This window comes from Rhamphochromis sp. 'chilingali', assembly GCF_963969265.1.
Source record: "Rhamphochromis sp. 'chilingali' genome assembly, chromosome: 11".
Classification (NCBI taxonomy): Eukaryota; Metazoa; Chordata; class Actinopteri; order Cichliformes; family Cichlidae; genus Rhamphochromis; species Rhamphochromis sp. 'chilingali'.
In genome coordinates, this window is record NC_137938.1 from 18,763,214 (window position 1) to 18,785,457 (window position 22,244).

A 22,244-nucleotide genomic window follows, 5' to 3' on the forward strand; every position below is an offset into this window, starting at 1 on the left:
AAGAAATCCAGTATACATATAAGCTATAGTATATTATATATGAATGTATCTGTCCATTGGTTAATTACAAAAGCTTGTAGAGGCAGGAGCTCACAGTACAAGCATATGCCCAACCTAATATAAGATTGTGTTTTTTACATTATTTCATATGGTTTTTTTTTTTAAAATCTATGTTTACAAGTGTAAAGAAGTCACTCAACTCAGCTCTGTAGAGTGGTTAATCATAATGAAGTAGTTCATTTCAACTTGTAGGCTCAATCTGATCTTCATACTTTTGGCAAGCAGATGGCACCAAAGATCACTGTATTGAAAATCTTTGAGTAACAAACCCTTAAGTGCTTCAGAAAGCTTCATTAGGTGATCACTACTATAGGAATAAAACCACAATACAACCAAATGGCAGCAACTTGGGTTGAGTGGTGCTCAAACACTCATTCAGACTGATGGCAAGATATTAGCAATCTGTCTTTCTTTATCAGTTGACAGCAATTACTTTACAAATGTTTGACAATCTCTCTAAAAGCAACTGCTGTTCAAGTCAGACTGTGACTGTTTGCAGAAAGCCTGCATCCTATCAGGTGACCTGTGGCAATCTTCCTTTCCTTTGGTTAGTTGCACAGGTTCAAATGTGGTGGTGAATCTGCAACATCCACAAACTCTGGACTTTCATTTGGTCCCCACAAGTTGCAGAATGTGTGAAATATGAAAATTTAATTATCCACTTCTGTCAAAAGTCTGCAAGATGTGCAGATTCAGTGAGTGAAGATCCAGGAAAACACGACAAACAAGAATTGAGCTTAACGGCAAACAGGCCTTTTTATTGAGACTGATTGCAAAGATAGTATAATAAAGGGGGAAAAAAAACACAAAATGGGAACTGAAACCTACGTTGAAGAAAACACTGGAAAGTTTGACAACACACAAGGGGCATGAGTTCACCAAGAAAAAAAAACAAAAAACCCCCCAAAAAAACAGGAAGTAGCAGGACACAAAGACCAAACACGCTAACTTAAGACAGACAACTGAGTAAACAGACAAGACTGACTTCACAAGGAGACACAAAAAGTGAAACATGAGAAAGAGACAGTGGAAATAAGACAGGAAACAATTAAGTAAAAAGACAGCATACAAATGAAAAGATGATGTATCCTCCTGAGAACCACCCTGTACGTTTGTTCTCTGTAATGGACATTTGTTTTTTTGTCTATAATATTTGGACTTATTTGAGGTACCTTACTAAGTCCTAATGTGGCAAATAAAGGACGTTCTGGGCTTTCAATTGATATCTTATGTTTTTGTATGGGCTCTTTTAGCTTCAAAGAGGTAGGAAATCATAAAACGTTCTCTCTGTTCTCAGGAGGTTATTAGGGAACTAAGACAATAGGATGGGAATACGGGGCGACAGAAACTAAATAAAAGACAAGACGAGACGAGACGAGGGAAACAACAAAATAAGATGGAACATACAAAATACAGAGCTGCAGACTAGAAAATGTACATATGAAAGTAATTGTACATTCAAAATATGTAACAGAAATACATTTGGCCTGAATAATGTTTGATAAACTCATTATAGCATAATGCTTGTAACAAGCTCTCTTTCAGATGAAACGCTAAAATATGTATTTTTTTGTTTTCTTTTATTTACAGAGTTACAACCTGAAAATGGCAACAAATAGTAGGAATAAGCCATGAGCAAATGTGAAGGCAATTACAGAGTTAATGTGAAGAGAGTTATACACATACACACACACACATATATATATATATACACACATATATATACACACACACACACACACACACACACACACACACACACATATATATGTGTGTGTGTGTGTGTGTGTATATATATATATATATATATATATATATATATATATATATGTGTATATGTTACGTTCTGGTCCCGGCAAGTAAATAAACGTAACAAATAGTTTGCCCCACTCACTTCCCACCCACACACAAACCCCAACAACGACACCTTTTTTAAGTACTTAAGCAGCCATTTATTTTCATCAGCAGTGAGCAATGCCAAAACAATAAACAAAACTCCCTATAAAACAATCCCTAGTCTTCCCTACACCAAAATAAAAAGAAGCCCAAACAAAAGACAAGTCACTTACCTAACTATCTAACGAAAAACAGGAGAAAACTTGTTCAACAAAAGAAAACGGCTTCTCACGCCTACTAGGCTGCGACAGTGAAAGTTATACAGCAAAGGAACAAAAAAGTGACCGCCACTGGTTAACTTATTTACAATTATTTACATGGCAAGGCTAGAGGTACACGTGAATACTCCAGCCTGCACTACAATGACACAACCCACAACTCTGTGACCGAGTCAACGGGGTTCCAAACAGCACTCCCAGGTGACTGTCATCCGGACGTTAAGTACTGGAGGTGGTCCATCAATTATCCAGTCGGAAGGTGTGTAGAGACTCCACCCAGATACCTAGCAGCCACGCCCAGGTGTCCACCTCCTAGGAGAGAAAAAAGGGAAAATACCGCCACCATCCTCCGGTGGGAGGCACAACACCAACAAACACATCACTGGGTCATAACAATATATATATATCACATTAAGAGATTTGATTGAACAAATGGGGTGCTGTCAATGCTGGTCTGTCTGTTGCACAGCATCCCTTCAAGCTGGCCCATCAGCCCAAAATTGCACCAGCCCACAGGGAAAATGACCATAATGTCAAATTACCAGTTCAGCCCTGCTTTTGATGCAAATACATTTGTACCCAGTTGTACAACAGTTAGTGTTTGAGCGGGGGCAGCATAAATGCATCATGCGGATAAGAAACTAAGAAAATCGACAATCGATATTTGTTTAATTCACAACTGATTAGAATTCATAAAAAACAAAAGCTTTTAAAACAAAGGTTCAGATTTAAAGATTCTTAGTGTCTAAAATAGATGACATAAAATATTGTATTCAAATGCGTGTAGATATTGTATACAAAGTACAATTTTAATGGCTAGTGTAGTGGCCTTTTTATTGTTAGAAAAGTAGTCATCATCATCATCATCCTTTATTTATAAAGCCCTTAAAAACAACCACAGCTGACACAAAGTGCTGTACATAGGAACTATATAATAAAAGTACATAAGATATAAATAAAAGAAAAAGTAAAATAATTAATTAAATTAATAATTTCATTACAAGAGAAACTAAGTTTCACTGAGGTTGAAAGCCAAAGAATAAAAGTGGGTTTTAAGAAGCGATTTAAAGGTGGACAGTGAAGGGGCCTCTCTAATGTGCAAGGGCAAATTATTCCATAATTTAGGACACACGATAGAAAAGGCCCTGTCCCCTCTGAGCTTCCTCCTGGATCTCGGTACCTCCAGGAGCAGCTGGTCAGCTGACCTTAGAGACCGACAGGGTGTGCGGAGATGAAGAAGTTCAGAGAGGTAAGGCGGGCAAGATTGTGAAAGCATTTAAAAACAAACATGAGAATTATCTTTAAAAGACACAGGCAGCCAGTGCAGAGAGATAAATCCAGGAATTAAGCTCTTCTGTGTCAGAGGAAACAAAGTCAGAAGGGCCACAGAGCTGATTAAAAGCAGCAGAAAAAGGCGCGGCAGTGGAGGGGTTAATAACCCGACAGCGCCGAGCAGCAGCGCGAGATTTAACTGCAGTATGTGTAAAACCAACGTTGAATAACACAGGCATATGATCTGAGAGTGCACAGTCACAAATCTAGTTAGTGACAGGCAGACCATATGACAGAACAAGATCCAGTGTGTGTCCATGCTCATGTGTAGGGCCAGGCACGGACTGTACCAGGCTAAAAGAGTCAATAAGGCTTAAAAAAGTCATTTACCAGTGGCTTATCAGGACAACATACATGCATATTAAAATCTCCAACAATAAGAACACTATTAAAGTTGGGCATAATCTCATTTATGAAGTTGTTATTGTATTTCGGGGGACGATAGATGACAGTGCAGAAAACCGTGTTTGAGCGACTCACCTAAAACAAGGTAAGTTCGAAGCTGGAGAACGAAGGCTGTAGAAAACACTGCTTACATTTGTGATCCTTTTTGTAAACAGTCGCTGTGCCTGCACCTCTGCCTGACGTCCGTGGCGAATTAAAATAGCACAATCCATTGGTAAAAGTTCAGATAGAGCACTGGACTCACCAAACTCAGCCACGTCACAGAAAATCAGATCACGGGAACTGACGAAGTCCCAAAGAATAAAAGTTTTGTTTAAAAGTGATCTGGCGTTCACCAGGGCAATCCTGGCAGGAGCTGGAGCACCGGTTTCAGTAACTCGAGAAACCCGACGCAGCAATCTCAGGTTTCGATGATGTTAACGGCAGAGGTTTAGCCTGGGAGGGCATGGGCAGCGAGGCCAAGGAGCATCATCAAAGCCGACCACAGGCACCAAACAGGCATCAACAGGATCTAGGAAATGCCGAGATACAAACAATCTTGGAAATAATCCATGTGCTGGTCGGAAAACAGCAGAACAATTCCTTAGTTAAACCTTTAGCTTCACCAGCCGACCGCTTCATTTACCCCGGCAACGATAACGCCTTCGCCGAGAAGGTAGCCTAGGAACCCGGTACAGGTAACCCGGGATTGCCGATACAACTGGGGGCAAGGGTTGCTGCCACCAGCTCTAAACGACACAATATTTTGGACCACAGGTTGGAGGTCCAGTAGTGTCTGGCGATCATACTTTAGCAGAGACTTTGTTTCGTGGATGACAAAAGTTAGAAATAATATAAACAGGAACAAACTTGGCAGTGACAGACGAGCAGCCACACACACCGGCGCCATCTTGATTCACCCATGAACAAAATTATAAGGCTGTTCTAACAAATGGATTTACATCCAGATGGATGTCACCAATCTTCATCCAGATGGATTTTATATAAAAAAAATGGGCCACTTTCCGTGATGTACAATTTTCTGAAGATTTGATATGTTCTAATTTTGTAGGCACTTTCACGAATGATGAAATCTGATCCCAGAAGACGAGTCTGTTTTTTGTCACAACCCTGCACAGAATAACTTAGTACTGATAAATCATTTGCTTCAAGAATGTTAAATATAACTGTATGAATAGTTACTTGTCAGTTTCTTTAGTGAAACGCTGACAGATGAGCTTTTTGTCAGACTGATTTAGTTTGTTGCTAAAAATGATTTGGTACTGGTACTTCTATTCAGAATTCTTTCACGTCAAAGCTTATTTCAAAATACCCAGGTCTAGTAGTAGTTGTCATAAGTTTTTAAAGTACCAAAGATCATACAGTATATCATAAAAAGGAAAGTTTCCCTCCAACAAATACACATGTATTTGTGCTTTTGTAGAGCATCTTTGAATTATAACACACCTCTCATAAAACATTTATGTCTAATTGTGAATCATGCTTTGTAAATATATGTTTTATTAAATGTATTTTTTTCAGAATGTATTTTTACCCAAAGATAGATTACTATGCAATACTTTTAGTAGCCTAGACTATTTGGGATCAAACAGAGCGACGTACAATGAATGAAAATGCGTTTGTTATTCTTGCCTGCCTTAAAATGTGAACTCTCGGTTTTTCTTTTTCACAGCGACTGTGAGACAGTAGTTGGAAACTGAGCAATTTTGAAAATAAAATACTAAACAGTACAAATAACTGAGGCAACGTCAGAAAAAACATGTTTATTGCTGTTTATCATGTGAGAAGATTAAGCAAAGCAAGTTACTAGATCATTTTGTAATTGACCGAGTTAAATGAAATTTAAAGAAAGCCAAGTGAAAGTTAAACTATAAAAACATTAGATCTTGCAGTATCATTAAGAACTTTCCCCCACATATCATGCATCGACATCAACAGTACAGTTTGCATTAGCACGCATTCATAACAGAAGCCACCACAGGCGTCTTTGCAGTTGATAATGGCTGTTCAGCTAGATGATAACCTTTGAAACAGGAGACTTGGGAGACATGAGCCTGAAAGATTAAGATGTCTGTGGGATGTCTTTGAAGAAGTCAAAGGTTGCCGTACAGTTGATTCTGCAAGAATTTTGAGTAAAAATTTATTCAGTTTTAATCTAAAATGATTCTTAAATAATTAGCTTTTTTGTTTTTTTCCAAACACAACAAAACAAACTAAATTAACTTTAAATAAATCAAAGTCTACGTAGCAGGGATTTGTTTCAAAAAAAGTTCATCCCTATAAATAATTCAAGTTCCTTACACTAACCTTGGCATTGTTATCAAGCATAACAAAATAAATTACTTTAGAGAAAGTATAACATTTTTAAAAGATTAAGTAATAATCTGCGATCAGTTTGGATGTTGTAATGTTATTTAATGAAAAAAGTCTTAAATTTGGTTGATTTGGATTTTGTCATTCACTGCAACACCACTAACCTCAGGGTTGAAAGGGGATGGTCGTCTCCTGTTACTGTATCAAACAACATAGAAATGGAAGCAGGTTGTTCAAACATAAAGAAATAAAACACATTGGTATGTCATTTAAAGAAAAAATTGCATGAATAAAACTCACTCCTTTGGGGATGGACAGCGTGGTTTGGACACAGCTCCACAGGTTACATTGCTGCTGTGTTTACTATGGGGGTTAAAGAAAATAACATGTTAGTTTATGACTGTTTTTACTATGACATTATGGCAGTTGTCGTACTGCTATGAATACTTACGTATAGGCAACACTGATGTTCGCAGTGCAGTCTTGGCGTCTGCAGAATGTATAAACATTTTTTTTAAATATTACTTAATGTGTGTATGTATATTTCTTTTATATAGGGAAATTTAAAAATTATATAAAAACAAACAAGAAGACTACAAATACTACCTTGAAAATCGGCTCCAAAATGACTGCCTATAGAATGAAAACAATAATAATAATAATAAGAAGAAGAAGACAAGACAAAGGAAAGATTTCAATTCAGTTCAAGTCACTTCAATTCAGTTATTATTTAAACAGTGCAAAATCACAGGAACAGTTGCTTCTAGGCACTTTACATTGCACAGTAGAGACCTAAAATAGAGCAAGCACTTGGCAACAGGAAAAAGAAAAACTCTCTTTTAACAGGAATAAACAGCTGGCCGAACTAGGCTCAGGGAGGGGAAGCCATCTGCTGCAACAGGTTGGGGGTGCGGGGAGGAAAACAGGATAAAAGACACATTGTGGAAGAGAGCCAGATATTAATAATAGCTAATAATTAAATATAGTGTGGCATATAAACATAAAGTGAGTGAAAAAAGGTCAACGAAAAAGAAGTCCCATTGGTCTATTGCAGCTTAATTAGGGAAGGATTCAGGGTCATCTAATCCCACTCTAACAATATGCTTTATTAAAATGGAAACTTTTAAGACTAATCTTAAAAGTAGGAAGAGTGTCTTCTTAATCCAAACTGGGAGCTGATTCCACATAAGAGGAGCCTGAAAGCTGAAGACTCTGCCTCTCATTTTACTTTAAAATATACTAGGTACCACAAGTAAGCCCACAGTCTGAGAGCTTATACGGTACTATGAGTTTTTCAGATAAGATGGGGCCTAATTCTTCAAGACCGTGTATGTCATGAGAAGGAGTTTAAGTTTAATTCTGGAATTAACAGGGAGGTGATGAAGAGAGGCCAAAAGGGGAGAAATATGCCCTCTCTTTCTAGTCTCTGTCAGTACTCTTGCTGCAACATTTTGGATCAAGTGAAGGCTTTTCAGGGAGCCCAATTGCAATGAATTACAGTAGTCCATCCTAAAAGTAAAATATGTATGAACTAGTTTTTCAGCATCTGAGACAGAATGTTTCTAATTTAAGAGATATTAGGTAAATACAATAAAGCAATCCTACAAATTTTTTAATATGCACATTGAAAGGTCAAAGGTCAAACCTGGTCAAAACAACTCCAAGATTCCTCACAGTGTTACTGAATGTCAACGTAGTGCCATCCAGATTAAGCATCTGATTAGATACAATATTTCTAAATAGTTTAGGGCCGTGTTCAATAACCTCAGTTTTATATGAATTTCAATGCAGGTGGTTAGAGGCCATATAGGTCTTTAAGACATTTCTGCAGTTTTACTTAAGAAAAAGAAGGAGAAACAACTTTAACAGTAAAAAATTGTACAATCAAAATCCAACAGCACCTGGGCTTCCTCTCATGTTGCCATGCCATGCGATCCTCTTCTTTTCTATTAAGAGTACAATCAACAGGATATTTCCAGTTAAGCATTCATATCAGGGTTACAAATGGTGGCTTTCTTTTTTTGTTTTCCTTACCGGGAAAATCGACTCCAAATGGACCTCCTATTTTGAAAGCAAAGCATTGTTAGTTGGTTTGTTTTACTGTATTTCTTCAGTTTGCAGAACACTGATGATATACCTTTTTTCTGGCCTTGGTGGTCTGTCTCTGTCATCTGTGTATCTCCTAAATATTTTGTGAGACAATTAGGAGTCAGTTTTTTTAAAATGCAAGGCACAGTCTATACACAATAAATCACATGAGTCACTTTATTTCATTACATGATACAATGAAGAGAACAGTCACAAAGGAATCCTTCAAAATGGTTACCTGGATAATCTATCCCAAAGTGATCTTCTGTGAAATTACAGGGAGAAATATTTACAGGGTTGTTTTGGTGGAGACGTTAAAAAAGAAAAAAATAACAGTTATTAACAAATTAGCGACATTTTTCACACATGCTTCTACAAATATTAGCTCAAACATCAAATTTATAGACATCAGGTGTATAAAACAACCATTGCAACCATCAACTTTTTTTTTTATCATGTTGCTCATAAAGCTCATTTGACCATCTCAACTTCATTTTTCTGTGTCAGATATGATATGACTGATAAAACTTATTTATATTTAATTAATATGGATATGTTGTTGAAGCAGGCTCTGGATGCTTTTAGATTCTTTTGAATCATTTTAGAACATCTTTAAAGTACGAACTCCTGTATTCAGTTGTGATGAGAGGTCTTGACTCATGACTGAATTATGTCATTATTATTCACTTTTTATGTTAAAATAACTTGCCTTTTTTCTGGTCGAGGTGGTGGTTTCAGTGATTCATCTGTGTGTTTCCTATATTTGGTTGGAGGAGAAAAAAAACTTTTCAACTTCAGAGTCAACACATTGTAACATCGTTACACAGACAGCTGCTATCAATATCAGAAATATGATATGATATAAATTAATGTTATATTTCCTCAACCTTTTCCTCCAGATGAATACTGCAAACACTGCAGCTAAGGTGATTATGATGAGAGCCACAAATGAGACTGGAAAGGCCACTGGAGCAGCACTTGTAAACTGGTACATCAGTGATCCTGGTGATGTAGATACATTTGAGGTTAATAAACACAATTCAACAGATGAAATACTTCGATAACATATAGAGTAGAGATAAAGTGTCTCTGCTAACCCTTCACATTTAAGCTGACTGTGTGGGCTTGTTCCCTGTTACGCCAAAAGATAGCGTTACAGGTGAGGTTTCTGACTCCATCTCCTTCAGTAACAATAAAAGTGATTGTGGAAGTTGTCTGCCAGGTGCCTCGTGACATCATGATCTCTGAGACCTCACTGGTGAGGTGAGAGACACTCCATGAGAACACCGGAGGATGTGATGAACATGTGTGTGTAACAGAACACGAAACAGTTATAGTTGAACCAGCATCAACTTCTTTTGGAACGGGGGTCATCACTGGTTTTTCTGGAGAAGCTGAGCATGACAAACACAAAGAAGATTATACTTGATACTTAGAAAGCAATGTGTTTGTCACATTTCAGTGATCTACAGTGGGACTCCAAACCTTTCATGATAATAAATACACAGCTGTTGTTGAATGTATGTGTCTCATGTCCTTTCTCTGCATAGAAACAGAAGGGTCCGTTGTCAAAGGGCTTGATGTCATCAATCTCCAGTGAGCAGTTTCCCTCATTTAGATTTCCTAACATTTTGGTTCGGCCCTTAAAATGGTCAATTACATAGCTTTGGCCATTATGGAATACAATGTCTCCGCTTTTTTTGGACCAGATGCCACGGGTCATCGGTTCATCATCTTTGTACTGGAAACTGCAGGGAATCACCACACAGGAGCGCGTCAAGGCACTAAATCTTAAAGGGACGTCGGCAGGCAAAGCAGAGGTTGCTGTAATGGGAAAAATGTTAGATGCTGGTTTAAATTAATCCTCTTGAGATGTGACATGATGAAAACAAAAAGAGTTTGAGAGTGCTGGCAAGTGCACTTACTGTAATTTTCAAATGGATCTCTCTCATATTCTGGGAAAATGATAACAACCAATTAATAACAATTCAACATCTGGAGGAGTATCTTTGTGTTTTTGGAAAGTTAGATGAAAGCAGGTCTCATATGTAAGGTGTAAGCCATAAGCCTATTGGTTCAGATTTATAGAAACAGTTATAAGACTTATAAAGTGTTATAAAAATTGTTGGTCCCTGGGCAATAATGGAGACAATCTTTTAAATCTAGATGGAGGCAGGTTTTATACTTTTCTTTCTAGTTTTCTCTTTACAAATGTTTTGTGGCACTTTTCATCCATCTAGCAATCCTTCAATTTTCTTCTGCTGATCCAATTTACGCTCATAGGGTGAAAAGTGGGGTACACCCTGGACAAGTTGCCCATCTATTACAGGTCTGGCACTTTAATGCACATGTAAAATGTCTTTCTGGATACATTATCTAAAAGTTTTGTATTTCTCCCTCTTTTCCCTTCTCAGTGACTTCCAGCTTATGACTCAGCTATATGTTCATATATAATGCCCAAATCAAACACGCTAGCTTTAATTCTAGTCAAGCTAATGGCTTCCTCTTCTGCTTGTGTATGTGCTAACCTGAGCTAATTGGCGGCTGGCTTTATTTTTTTAAATTTTTTTTACCAATCTAACAAAATCAGTTTTCCAACAGAAAGCTAATAGGTATATTTTGTAAAGTATCAAACAATCAGGAGGGCGACATGTAGGAACTCACGTTTTACAGTAAGAGTTGCAGATGTTGAGAACTCCCCACTAATAAACTGAGCAGTGCAAGTCAAAAGTTTACCATCATCACTTAGGGAGGGAATAAAAGTTAGATTTGACACTATAGTGTATGTATTGTTGGGAGTCTGTTTGGTGTTTAATGAACTTTGCATGTTGTTGTAGTTCCAGATGACACTTGGTGTGTTTTTCCTGCACTTAAAGATCACAGAACAAGTGACATTCTTCACCATGCCCTCTGTTAACTCCCCTGGTGGTTCATTCATAGTGATTTCCTGAAATGGACCTGAGCAAGAAAGTTAGAGTTAAGCTTAATGATAGCAATTGTTGTTTAATTCAAGTAAAACCTCCCATTAAACTTACATTCAACATTGAGTGGAATTTCCTTGGTGGCTTTCTGACCCCCAGAGTAGCTAACAGTACAAGCCACACTCTGGTGCTCTTCCTTTACTTCCCAAACTTGTTCTACTCTCCTTTCCCAAATCCCATCAGATACCAGTGTGTCCGTGATCCGGTCTTTTCCAGGTATACCATTTAGGGTTACGGTTGGGGGAGCAAAAATACATGCGTGGCGCACACTGCAGGACACAGTGCCCTGCTCTCCCACTCTGGGAGTACCAATAATATTTAGCTCTGGTTCTGGTGCATGTTCTGTGAATAAGAAATATTTAAGAGCTATAGTGATACAGTAACTTCTGAGTTCTATGTTCCAGAAATATGAATGTTTACATAATTGTAGTATTTGTTTAACAGCCAGTTTGTGGGAATTAAATGCATTGGTTACTCTGTTATACTGAATATTTTACTGCACATTTGTTAGTTTGTTTGTTTTTTTATAGAAAAGCAACAAACCAACAAAATAAATTTTAAATGACTGAATGTAGTGACAAGTGAAGTCCTGACTCAAGCTTTCTGTAATCATTTTTTGGATTTAAGTTGAAGTGACTGTAAATGGGAGTTCAATGACACTTACCTGAAACAATAAGTTCAGTAGATCCATCATAAAATGAGTGACCTACGATGTGGTAGGAAGTAATTGCGTTCTTATCTAGCCATGGATAAAGTCGGTCATGGTTGTGGGACCTCTCCAGCCTTTCAATCTTAAGACTACAGTTCTGCTCCACCACTGATCCAATTAAACTAGTTCGACCATCAAACTTACTAATAACATTCCCTCCTTGTTTGAATACAGCTGGAAATCCATTGCCTTGGTACAAGTACCACATCACTTGAAGGTCATTCGGCTGTGAATTTTTGTAGGAGAATTTGCATGGAATGATGAGACATGATCCCTTCAACCCAGTTATGGTGCTTGGAGCAGTGAAAGACCAACCCCGATTGAGTATGTTTCCTGCAAAAAAATTAGAAAAAAAAACTTTTGAAGAACTATTTAATCTTAAAAATAAATCTTAACAGACAAAACAGACATGGACGTAGCTGCCATGGCCAGAGAAGAAAGAGAAGAGGTAGCAAAAGCAGCAAGATGAATAAGCTGTAAAGTTATGGGGAACTGAAAAGCTGCTTAAAAGCCCATTGTAAATAAAGACTTTGCAATCACATTGCCGAATGACGGTCATTCCTACCACACTAACAACATTCATTTTTTTCTGGTATATATCTACTCTAATAACTTTTTGTCTGTCTGTCTGAGCTTTTAAATGAAGATAATTACTATTTGCACTTACTCTTTACCCGCAGCCTGATGCTCACTTCTTGTGTTTGCCCCCCCTTGAATTTTGCAAAGCAGGTAACAGATCTCCCGTTGTCGCTGGGTGAAGATTTAAATGACAGTATGGAGATGGTCTTCCACTGAGTCTCCCCCGGTACCTTTTTTGTATTAGTGGATGCTGCCACACTGCCATAGTTCCATGTGAGAGTTGGTGTATTCTTGTGACATGTGTATAAGGCAGTGCATGTTACTTTGCTATCATACCCTTCAAGAAATTCATCTGATGTAGAGCTTATATTCAATGGCGAAATGGAGCCTGAGATATAAATGGAAAATGTTACATTTTCATGTCACATTAAATTCAGTACATGAAATATATTGCACATTGAATATATTACATGGTACTCACATTCAGCATTCAGTGGAATCAACCTTTTGGCACTCTGACCCGCAGGGTAGTTAACAGCACAACTTACACTCTGGTGCTCTTCTTCTACTGTCCAAGTTTGAACTATTTTCCTTTCCCAAATCCCTTCAGATACCAGACTGTCCATGTTCTGATCAATTCCAGGTAAACCCTCTAGGGTTAAGGTTGGGGGAGCAGAGAAACATGTATGCTGCACACTGCAGGACACAGTGCCCTGCTCTCCCACTCTGAGGATACCAATAATGCTCAACTGTGGTTCTGGTGCATGTTCTGTTAATTCAAAGCAAAAATTGAGAGCTACAGCAACACAGCAACTTTTGAGTCATTTGCAGGAAGTAATAACTGCAATTAAACAAACTCAGTTAAAAGTGATAGGGAAGAAAAAATACAGATAGCTGAAAATAAATATTTCTTCTCATTATTTTATGTGTCTCTCTTAATGGTTTGATATAAGTATTGTAGTTTTAAGTGTTATTGAAATACATTTATTGGGTTTAGACAACACTGTGCCAGGAAAAAGCTAAAGATTCTAACTACAATTTATATGCTGAGGCAAATCATTGCAAATTATACATGCACAAAACTAAAATACAGATAAATAATAAATAAAAAATAAATCAGAGAGGACTCAGTTTGTCATGGTAAGGGTTTCTTTCTGTAGTAACTTGGATGTCTATCAATGGAATTAAAGTTGAATTGAAGAAATTAATGAATGCTTACCTAAAACAATAAGTTCAGTAGATCCATCATAAAATGAGTGACCTTTGGTGTGGTAGGAAGTAATTGTGTTCTTATCTATCCATGGATAAAGTTGGTTATGGTTGTCTGACATCTCCAGCCTTTCAATCTTAAGACTACAGTTCTTCTCAGTTACTGATCCAGTCAAGCTTGTTCGACCATTAAACTTTCTAATAACTGTCCCTTCTTGGTTGTATACAGCTGGGTATTTGTTACTCTGATACAAGTACCATATAACTTGAAGGTCTTTAGGCTGAGAGTTTTTGTAGGAGAATTTGCATGGAATGGTGAGACATGACCCTTTTAACCCAGTTATGGTGGCTGGAGCAGTGAAGGACCAACCCAGATTCAGTATGTTTCCTGCAAAAGAGAAGAAGCTTTTGAAGCACTTTTGATCTTAACAAAAAATAAATAAATATTGGCAGCCACCAGTGCTACCCCCTGCCTCCTATGTTGCAGGTATGGTATAAATTTGAAAACCCCAGGTGATTTTCCAAAAGTTGTCCTGTGAACTTAAACCAGATGACTTAATTCTTGAGTTATTGCATTCTCAAACTCAAGTGCCCTCAATGGTGGAGCAACAACAACACCCTCAGCCTTTTATGCCTAACACTTAAAAAGGGCTCACACTCTGTTTGAAATGAAATGAACTTGAGACAAAACTAGTGATGGGTCGGTCGCGAGCGAAATGGCTCTTAGAGCCGAGTCTTTGACGTGAACGACGTGAGCCGTCTCTTTATTGCGAGCCGTGGTTTTTTTTTTTTCTTTCTCTCACCCTCTCTCTCGCACTTTGTTTCCGCTTCACTTCGCCAGCGTATGCGAGCCTTGTGCTTTGCCCTGGGCAGAGGGGGGAGGGGCGGTAGTTACACTCAGTAGCACAGGAACAGAGCGGAGGGAGGGAGAGACAGAGAAAGAGAGCCAGGGACAACAACGTCACATTAGAAAGGTATAGTAATCATCCACAACTATTTTCAGTTGCAGATGATAAAGGATTCTGAAAGTTTATTCATGCAGGTCCATATGACAGAGAATAGGCATGTTCTTTTTGTTTTCATATTATAATTTATATTTAATTGTGTTGTGGTTTGCAGTGTTTTGTGTTGTTTCACTTTAAATTTGTAAAGGGGAAAAAAATGAAAATTTAAATAGTTAAAAGTTGAAATGTGAATAGTTGATTTTTGTATTAAATGATTTATTTATTACATTTTATGTGGAGTGGATAAAAAAAGTATATTTACGGTGGCCCCTACAGACAAATCACGTACAAACTCAAAAACACGTAAAAACACATACAAACTCCAAAACACGTAAAAACTCAGAAGCACATAAAAACTCAAAACACGTACAAAAGACAACAGAAGTGCTCCAGGATGCTAGTGTGCAGTGTTGAACTTTTGTTACCTAGTGGATACACAAGCCAGCAAGTACCAACGACCGGATTTGGTCTATGGTAATAACAGGTAAATGAACTTTTTTTTTAAAAATTATTTGACTATATATGAATGCTTGTGTATAAGTACACAAACAATACACATATGCTTTTATGCTTTCAATTGTGTAATTTAAGTGATCTAGGTAGCTCTGTTTTGGAAGTTTAGTTCATGCTAGAAATGTGTTTTGGAGTTTGTACGTGTTTTGTCTCTAGGGGCCACCGCATATATTTATATATAGACATATATAAATAAAACCACTTTTTTTTTTTACATTAGTAATTTCTTTTGTGCATAATTTTATATTATTGTCAATAATAAATTAATTAAAGCAACAAAACAACCTGAAGAGCCGGTTCGGAGCCGAAAGAGCCGGCTCTTTTTAGTGAGCCGAACCGATAGAGCCGGTTCTCTAAAAAGAGCCGGAAATCCCATCACTAGACAAAACATCTCTTTGCAACTTTGAGGAATAATAACGGAAAAACATTTGTGATCACATTATTACAACCCAAGTGCATCTGGAGTTAATCTGGGAAACATGATGGAAGTTTTCTTTTCATGCATCTCAAAGACAGAGAACAATATTAGCCTCCATTATTTGTATTTGTATCTCTAAATGTTCCATGTCATTTTACTTCTGTTTTGGTCTCCACCACTGCTGAAGAAACTATTTGATTACTTATGTGCTGAATGGCACATTGTATACACTGCCTTATTTGCTTCTGCTGACATTGCAAGGACTTGCACATTACTCCCTCTAACCCTAAAAATCTTACAATTCAGTCTCTGCATCAGGTCTAGTATCATAATAGATGCAAGTCCTCTGTCAGTCATTGTATTTCTGTAATATGTCTTGATGCATGCTCAATCATCCAGGTAAGTAAATCCCCTAAAGTTGATTCTGTTTACCTGGACATAGCATCTTTAGTGGGAGAAACGTTTTGTCACTCATCCAAGTGACTTCTTCAGTCTCAGATGACTGCAGGTTTCCCCAATCTTATAAACATAACATTTGCATAATGACTGAAACTAGCACCACTCCATGAACAATCAGCTGGGAGGTCAGTTCCTTGATCATTAATATGTAAATTCCCCTGACCATTGATCCACAACCACTGATCAAAGCTCATTGGTAAAAGACCACTAATCAATGACTATGAGCAGTGTTGGGGAGTAACGGAATACATGTACCGACGTTATATATTTAACCCTTTAAGACCTACCATAGAACCAAGTCTGCCAGAGCTTACTTTATATTTTTACATACTGTAGTGCCATTTTGCGGAGCATTTCAAGTTGCTATACATCAATACAACCATCCATCCATCCGCTTCCGCTTATCCTTTTCAGGGTCGCGGGGGGCGCTGGAGCCTATCCCAGCTGTCATAGGGCGAGAGGCGGGGTACACCCTGGACAGGTCGCCAGTCTGTCGCAGGGCCAACACACAGGGACAGACAACCATTCGCACTCACATTCACTCACACATTCACACGTAGTGGCAATTTGGATTAATCAATTAACCTATCCCCACAAGCTGCATGTCTTTGGGCGGTGGGAGGAAGCCGGTGTACCCGGAGGGAACCCACACAAACACGGGGAGAACATGCAAACTCCACACAGAAAGACCCCGGCCTGATGGTGGAATTGAACTCAGGACCTTCTTGCTGTGCGGCAACAGTGCTAACCACCGTGCCCAGCACGGTGGCACGGTGGGGCAGCATTATAGCCCAAATTTTAATAATATGTGTGCATTAAGTCCATAGTAACTACATAACATGCAAAAAAGTGCAATAAACTTCAAAAAAATTGTAAATCGTTTTTTGTTTTGTTCTTTTACATATATTTCTACTTAGAGGAATTTAAGAGGTTTATCCCTCAAAACTTTAAATACAAAAAAGTTGCAAAAAATAGTTTACAACAACAGGAAATTTATTTTGAGTGTCTTCATAGTTTTATTTTTGAGATACACCAATTTTTATATATACTGCAGAAAAAATAAATCCTATAATGCAAATTTGCAAAGAAAACAGCATGTGCATCAAAATAAACTATTTAAAGCAGTGCAACTTAAGGTCTAAGCATCCCACAAACTATTCAGAAAAGCATAAAGTCAAACATGACTTTTAAAAACATCAAGTAAAGGCTTATAAGGCCTGCAAGTAAAAAATTACATTTCCCGCAAAAATCATCACTTCCGGTTTTGGGCAGGTAATGGCGGACATGCGATAGTTCGCGTTGACGTCTATTTCAATGTAGGAAGTGTTATGAACAGCTGATCGGATCGGCAAAGCGTGTTTCTGGAATATCATGTTTTTGTTGCAGCAAGTCCTTTTTATGCAGTTTTTGCAAAGCTATGTGGAAAGAAACTGTGACCTAGGACAAGTTGAGAGCATAAGATGTAAGTACAACTCCTCCGGTTTCCTATGCAAAAAAAAATTTATTGCGCTAGCTTACGTGGTTCCAGTTCTACACGGATTTAAAAATAGTTACGCAAAACAGCGTGCCCGCTCCGACCGGCTTTAAAGGGTTAAAATACAAAATATGAGTAACTGTATTCCATTACAGCCCAGAACAGCTCAACAAACAACGTGCAGCCTTCTGAGAGTCCAAAAGGAAGGTCCACACTGCAAAGGTCAAGTTCGGTCTCTTCTACCCAGCCACTCTGCAGTTCACACACAACGGGAAACGCTTGAGGTATCCCGAAACCTGCAGTGGCGCTGGTCTACATTAATAATAATATCCCTGTTGATGGCAGCTGGATCCACTCTTACTGGCTGATTCAGACTTTGTGAAGTTCATTACAGAACAAATAGATTTTTTTCTACAGGTAAATAGGACGGATGGCATCTCAGCTTCGACCCTCTGGGAGACGCTTAAAGCGTATCTCCGGGGACAATTTATCTCTCATTGTGCATATTTGAGGACGAAGAAGTATAGGAAGATTGAGGAGTTATCCTTAGAAATCAAGACCCTGGACGGACTCATAGCTGGCTCTCCGACCCCTGATTTGATTAAGAGGAGAGTGGCCTTACAAACTGAAATTGATCTATTAACTACTACCCAAGCAGAGAAGCTCATTTTGAAGTCTCGTGTTATTTCACAACTCATCTTATCAGATGGCTCATCAACTGAGGATCATCAAGCTATTAACAACTATTTTAGAGAGTTTTATGCTAAATTATATTCCTGAGATTCAGCACCAGCTCAAAATAAGTTCAACGCTTTTTTTCCAATCTGAATATTCCTATAATTGACTCTGACTGGAAAGAACAATTGGAACAAAGTCTGACGCTGGAAGAAATTAAAAATGCAATAACGTCCCTTCAGAGTGGAAAAGCCCCTGGTCCAGACGGGTTTCCAACTGATTTATATAATCAATTAATTAATTAATCCTTTGTCCCTCTTTGGGGGGAAACTCCCACTGGGTTTAAATCTGGGACTCTCCACCATTTGACCTTAGAACTGAAGAAGCTTCTCGGATGAGAGGTGAAATGTCTTCAAGCAACTCAAAGAAGTCCAGATGCTTTTCTTTCCAAGCTCCTTAGACTATTCAGAATATTCTACTCTCATTGAGTAACGTAACAGAATACGTTACAAAATGAAAGACCGTGGAGTCCTTGAGGTAGCTCTTCTGTGTGACGAGCCACTGAAGAAGTCACAAAACGTTCCTCCCACTGAAGAGGCTACGTCCAGATGAACAGAATCAACTTTTGGGGGTTTCTGAGATATGCATTCGAGTATTCATGAATGGTTAAAAAATGCTTAATTGCTGATAATGACTGCAGGCACCACTGGAAAACTTGGTCATCTGCCTATTATTATTGTCATTATTATGAAGTACATTTCAAAAGCATATATGTAAACTATGATTAGGTAATATCACTTTTATTGCAGATGTAGTTTGTGAGAGAAAACAAATGCAGGACAATCCTATAAATGCTGTAAGAGTTTTGGGTGTATGGTTAGCTGTTACATTTAATAAATTTAATTTAATAAATATTTGTACTCACTTTTTACCCGCAGAGTGATGGTTGCTCGTCGTGTCTGACCTCCAGCGAAACGTGCATAACATATCAGCAATCTTCCATTGTCATTAGCTGATGCTGTAAATGTCAGTGTGGAGACAGTCCTCCACTGAGCCCCCCCTGATAATTTGCTAGTATCAGAGGAGGCTGGCATATTACCATAATTCCATGTCACAGTTGGAATATTTCGATAGCATGTGTATGAAACAGTGCAGGTTACTTTATTTGGATCTCCCTCCAGAAATTCATATGATGCAGAGCTGACAGTCAGCCCTGAAATGGAGCCTGGGATACAATTAAAAATGGTTAAATATCAAAGATGGCGTAGGATAAAATGCAATTTACTTTCACCACTTACAATTTGAGGTTAAGGTTTTAGATGCTGATGCAGAGCGACCACCACGGTGTTCCACATAGCACTCCACAATTTGATCTTCTTTCTCTATGAACAGAGTGGTTGTCACCATAGTTTTGGATCTTCCATCAGATAGACGGCTATGAGTTAGACGTTCGTTTCGCAGGGGGATGTTGAGCCTCAGACTTGGGGGATAAGTGGGACAAGTGTGGTAAACACTGCATTGCACTGTTACAGACTGCCCAACCACTGTGTTTCCAAAGATCTCGATAACCGGTGGATCTGCTGTGCCTTAAATCATAAAATGTGAAGATTTACATAATCATATAACAACATAGTGATCAATTTATAATGAAATCTTAAATTATTTACCTACCCACTACTTCAACTGTTACAGTTGTGTCATAGAAAGGGTAGGTTCTCCATCCAACATTTTCAGGATCCACCCAGGGATAAAGCTTCTGACTGTGATCAGCCAAGGTCACTGGGTCAATCAACAGACTACATGTCCGATGGTGTGAAGAACTATATACACGTGTTCTTCCTTTAAATATGTCCAACACATCATTCCAGTTCCAGTAGTCATATACTATTGGATATCCTCTGCTCACATACTGATACCACACTACACGATCTGGTCTTCTAGGTGGATACTGATAGTAATCATAACTGCAAGGGATAACAAGACAGGAACCCAACAATCCTTTGATATTTCTTGGCATTGTTACCTGCCAAGCACTGGAGCTGCACAAAATATATCCTGCAAGAGAATCATGACGCAATGAGAGAAACTGAAATATAAAACACACAAAAACACACGAGTATATATATATATATTGAAATGACCATACCTAGGCTATAGATGCACAGGAAAAATGGTCCAGACCCAGACATCTTATTAATGGTATAGCATTCCTGAAACAAATATATGAAATATAAACTTACTAAAACCTTGACATTTTATGATGTTTTTATTACAATATGATGACATCAGTCAGTTACGTTGTCTTTGTGAAGTCATAGGGTATCATATTGAAAAAATAAAATGTGTGTTGTGCTACTCTCTCCACGTTCTGTCATGTGACATATTACTTGATGTGGTTTCTTGAAAAAAAAAAAACTTTCAAGGTCAACTTTGACCTTGGGCACTAACAATGAAGATCAAGATCAAATGCTTAGCCAATACACGTACTCATGACCCCTTAGGCTTAGTATTTCTTGTTATATTTGAAGACAATCCATAAGATATTACACGTATTATAAAGTCTTTACTAGTTTTTACGTTTGGTGTTACCTTGATCTTGACCATCACTTCATTTTCACCAAAATTAAGTATAATATAATATTAAGGGATTGATCTCTATTATATTATGGTCCCATCCCTACTACTGTATGCATCGGGGTACAGTGGTGTCTTCGAGTAATATATAAACGGTACTGTTACAGAGTTTTTCCAGACTGTAGTAGGTACAGCATTGTTTTCTAGGGTCACTTAAACAAAAAAAAGAGTTTTAATAGGTTTTAAGAGGGTAATACTTGGAAAGCATTATGGATATAGTCAGCACCCAACCCACTTTCTTACTGACTGAAAGACTATTCAACCAGAACAGGTTTTCACGCCAGAAAAAAGGCAATTATTATATATATAAACAATCCTACGGGAAATTTTTTTTCTTTATATAACATTAATCCCCTCCGCCCCCATTTGTAAAATGGAGAAGTGGAGAATGCTACATTTTAAAACTACAATTCTTTTTCTGAACAAATTTTGTCTAATAAAAAAACTTCTGTTGATATTACTTCAGCAAAAAGAAAAAAAAATAGTGATTTACTTACCAACACAGATGAATAGTCATGAAGACACAAGTAACACTAAAAATGCAGCTTTTTAAGCACCCAGTGTGGGCGGAGGGTATGATTTTCCACCCACAAGTGGGGAAAAGCTCTAAAACCTAATGGTGTGTGTCAGGTTGAATAAACTATTAAAGTTGTGGTTATTTTCTTAACAAAACAACAGAATTTAAAAAGTGTTTAATTTTAATTTAAAAAAGCATAACTGAATAATTACAGTTACTATCACTTTGTTCTCTTTCTCACTGACCTTCTTGTGATAAAAGGTTTTTAAAATCAATTGTGCAAATGTGCAGTTAGAAAAACATTAAGTCTTTTAATTTTCTTGCTCATAAATACATATGACCAGAACCCAAAATGTCCCTTTGTGTGATAAGTGTGATTTATGCGATAAGTGTAACTTATAAGTAATTTATAAGTTACACTTTTAAACTTTTCAGGGTGATAAGTATGACTTGTCTTTGTGAAACTTGTCAGTCCAACTTCTTGAGGAACTTCTCATAATTGTTGGAGGAAGTGGCTAATTTTATGCTTGCACTGAAGGAACTGAGAGAGATCATAAATTTTTAGAAGTCAGTTTTGTTTCCTTTGTGCAGATGCATGGTGGTGCTGGTGTTTGTGGTTGTGGTGGGGTGGGGGTGGGTGGGTGAACCTTACATTTGTTAGTTATCTTGTCATAACACTGCCCAGAGTAAGACAAAAAAAAAATTAAATACTATCCTAACTGTTAGACAAATATAGTACTGGAGCCAGCAGCTGTTTAGT

The 22,244-nt window shown here is 37.8% G+C and overlaps 1 protein-coding gene and 1 long non-coding RNA gene across 2 annotated transcripts; both read right to left on the reverse strand.

The window, feature by feature from the left end:
• Positions 1-5,911: 5,911 nt before the first annotated feature.
• On the reverse strand, positions 5,912-6,594 carry LOC308405975. Its single transcript, XR_013973427.1, has 3 exons — positions 6,525-6,594; positions 6,389-6,422; positions 5,912-6,028 (listed from the first exon to the last, which is right to left on the reverse strand). It is a non-coding gene; the product is annotated as an uncharacterized lncRNA (long non-coding RNA).
• Positions 6,595-9,404: 2,810 nt separating this feature from the next.
• LOC308406003 (myelin-associated glycoprotein-like) lies at positions 9,405-21,477 on the reverse strand (the record flags this gene model as incomplete). Its single annotated transcript, XM_080896812.1, has 5 exons — positions 21,465-21,477; positions 20,480-20,543; positions 20,190-20,388; positions 9,798-10,060; positions 9,405-9,706 (listed from the first exon to the last, which is right to left on the reverse strand). The coding sequence occupies exons 2-5, from the start codon at positions 20,520-20,522 to the stop codon at positions 9,405-9,407; spliced, it is 807 nt and encodes a 268-aa protein (XP_080752938.1). The 5' UTR covers positions 20,523-20,543; positions 21,465-21,477.
• Between the last annotated feature and the right edge of the window lie 767 nt (positions 21,478-22,244).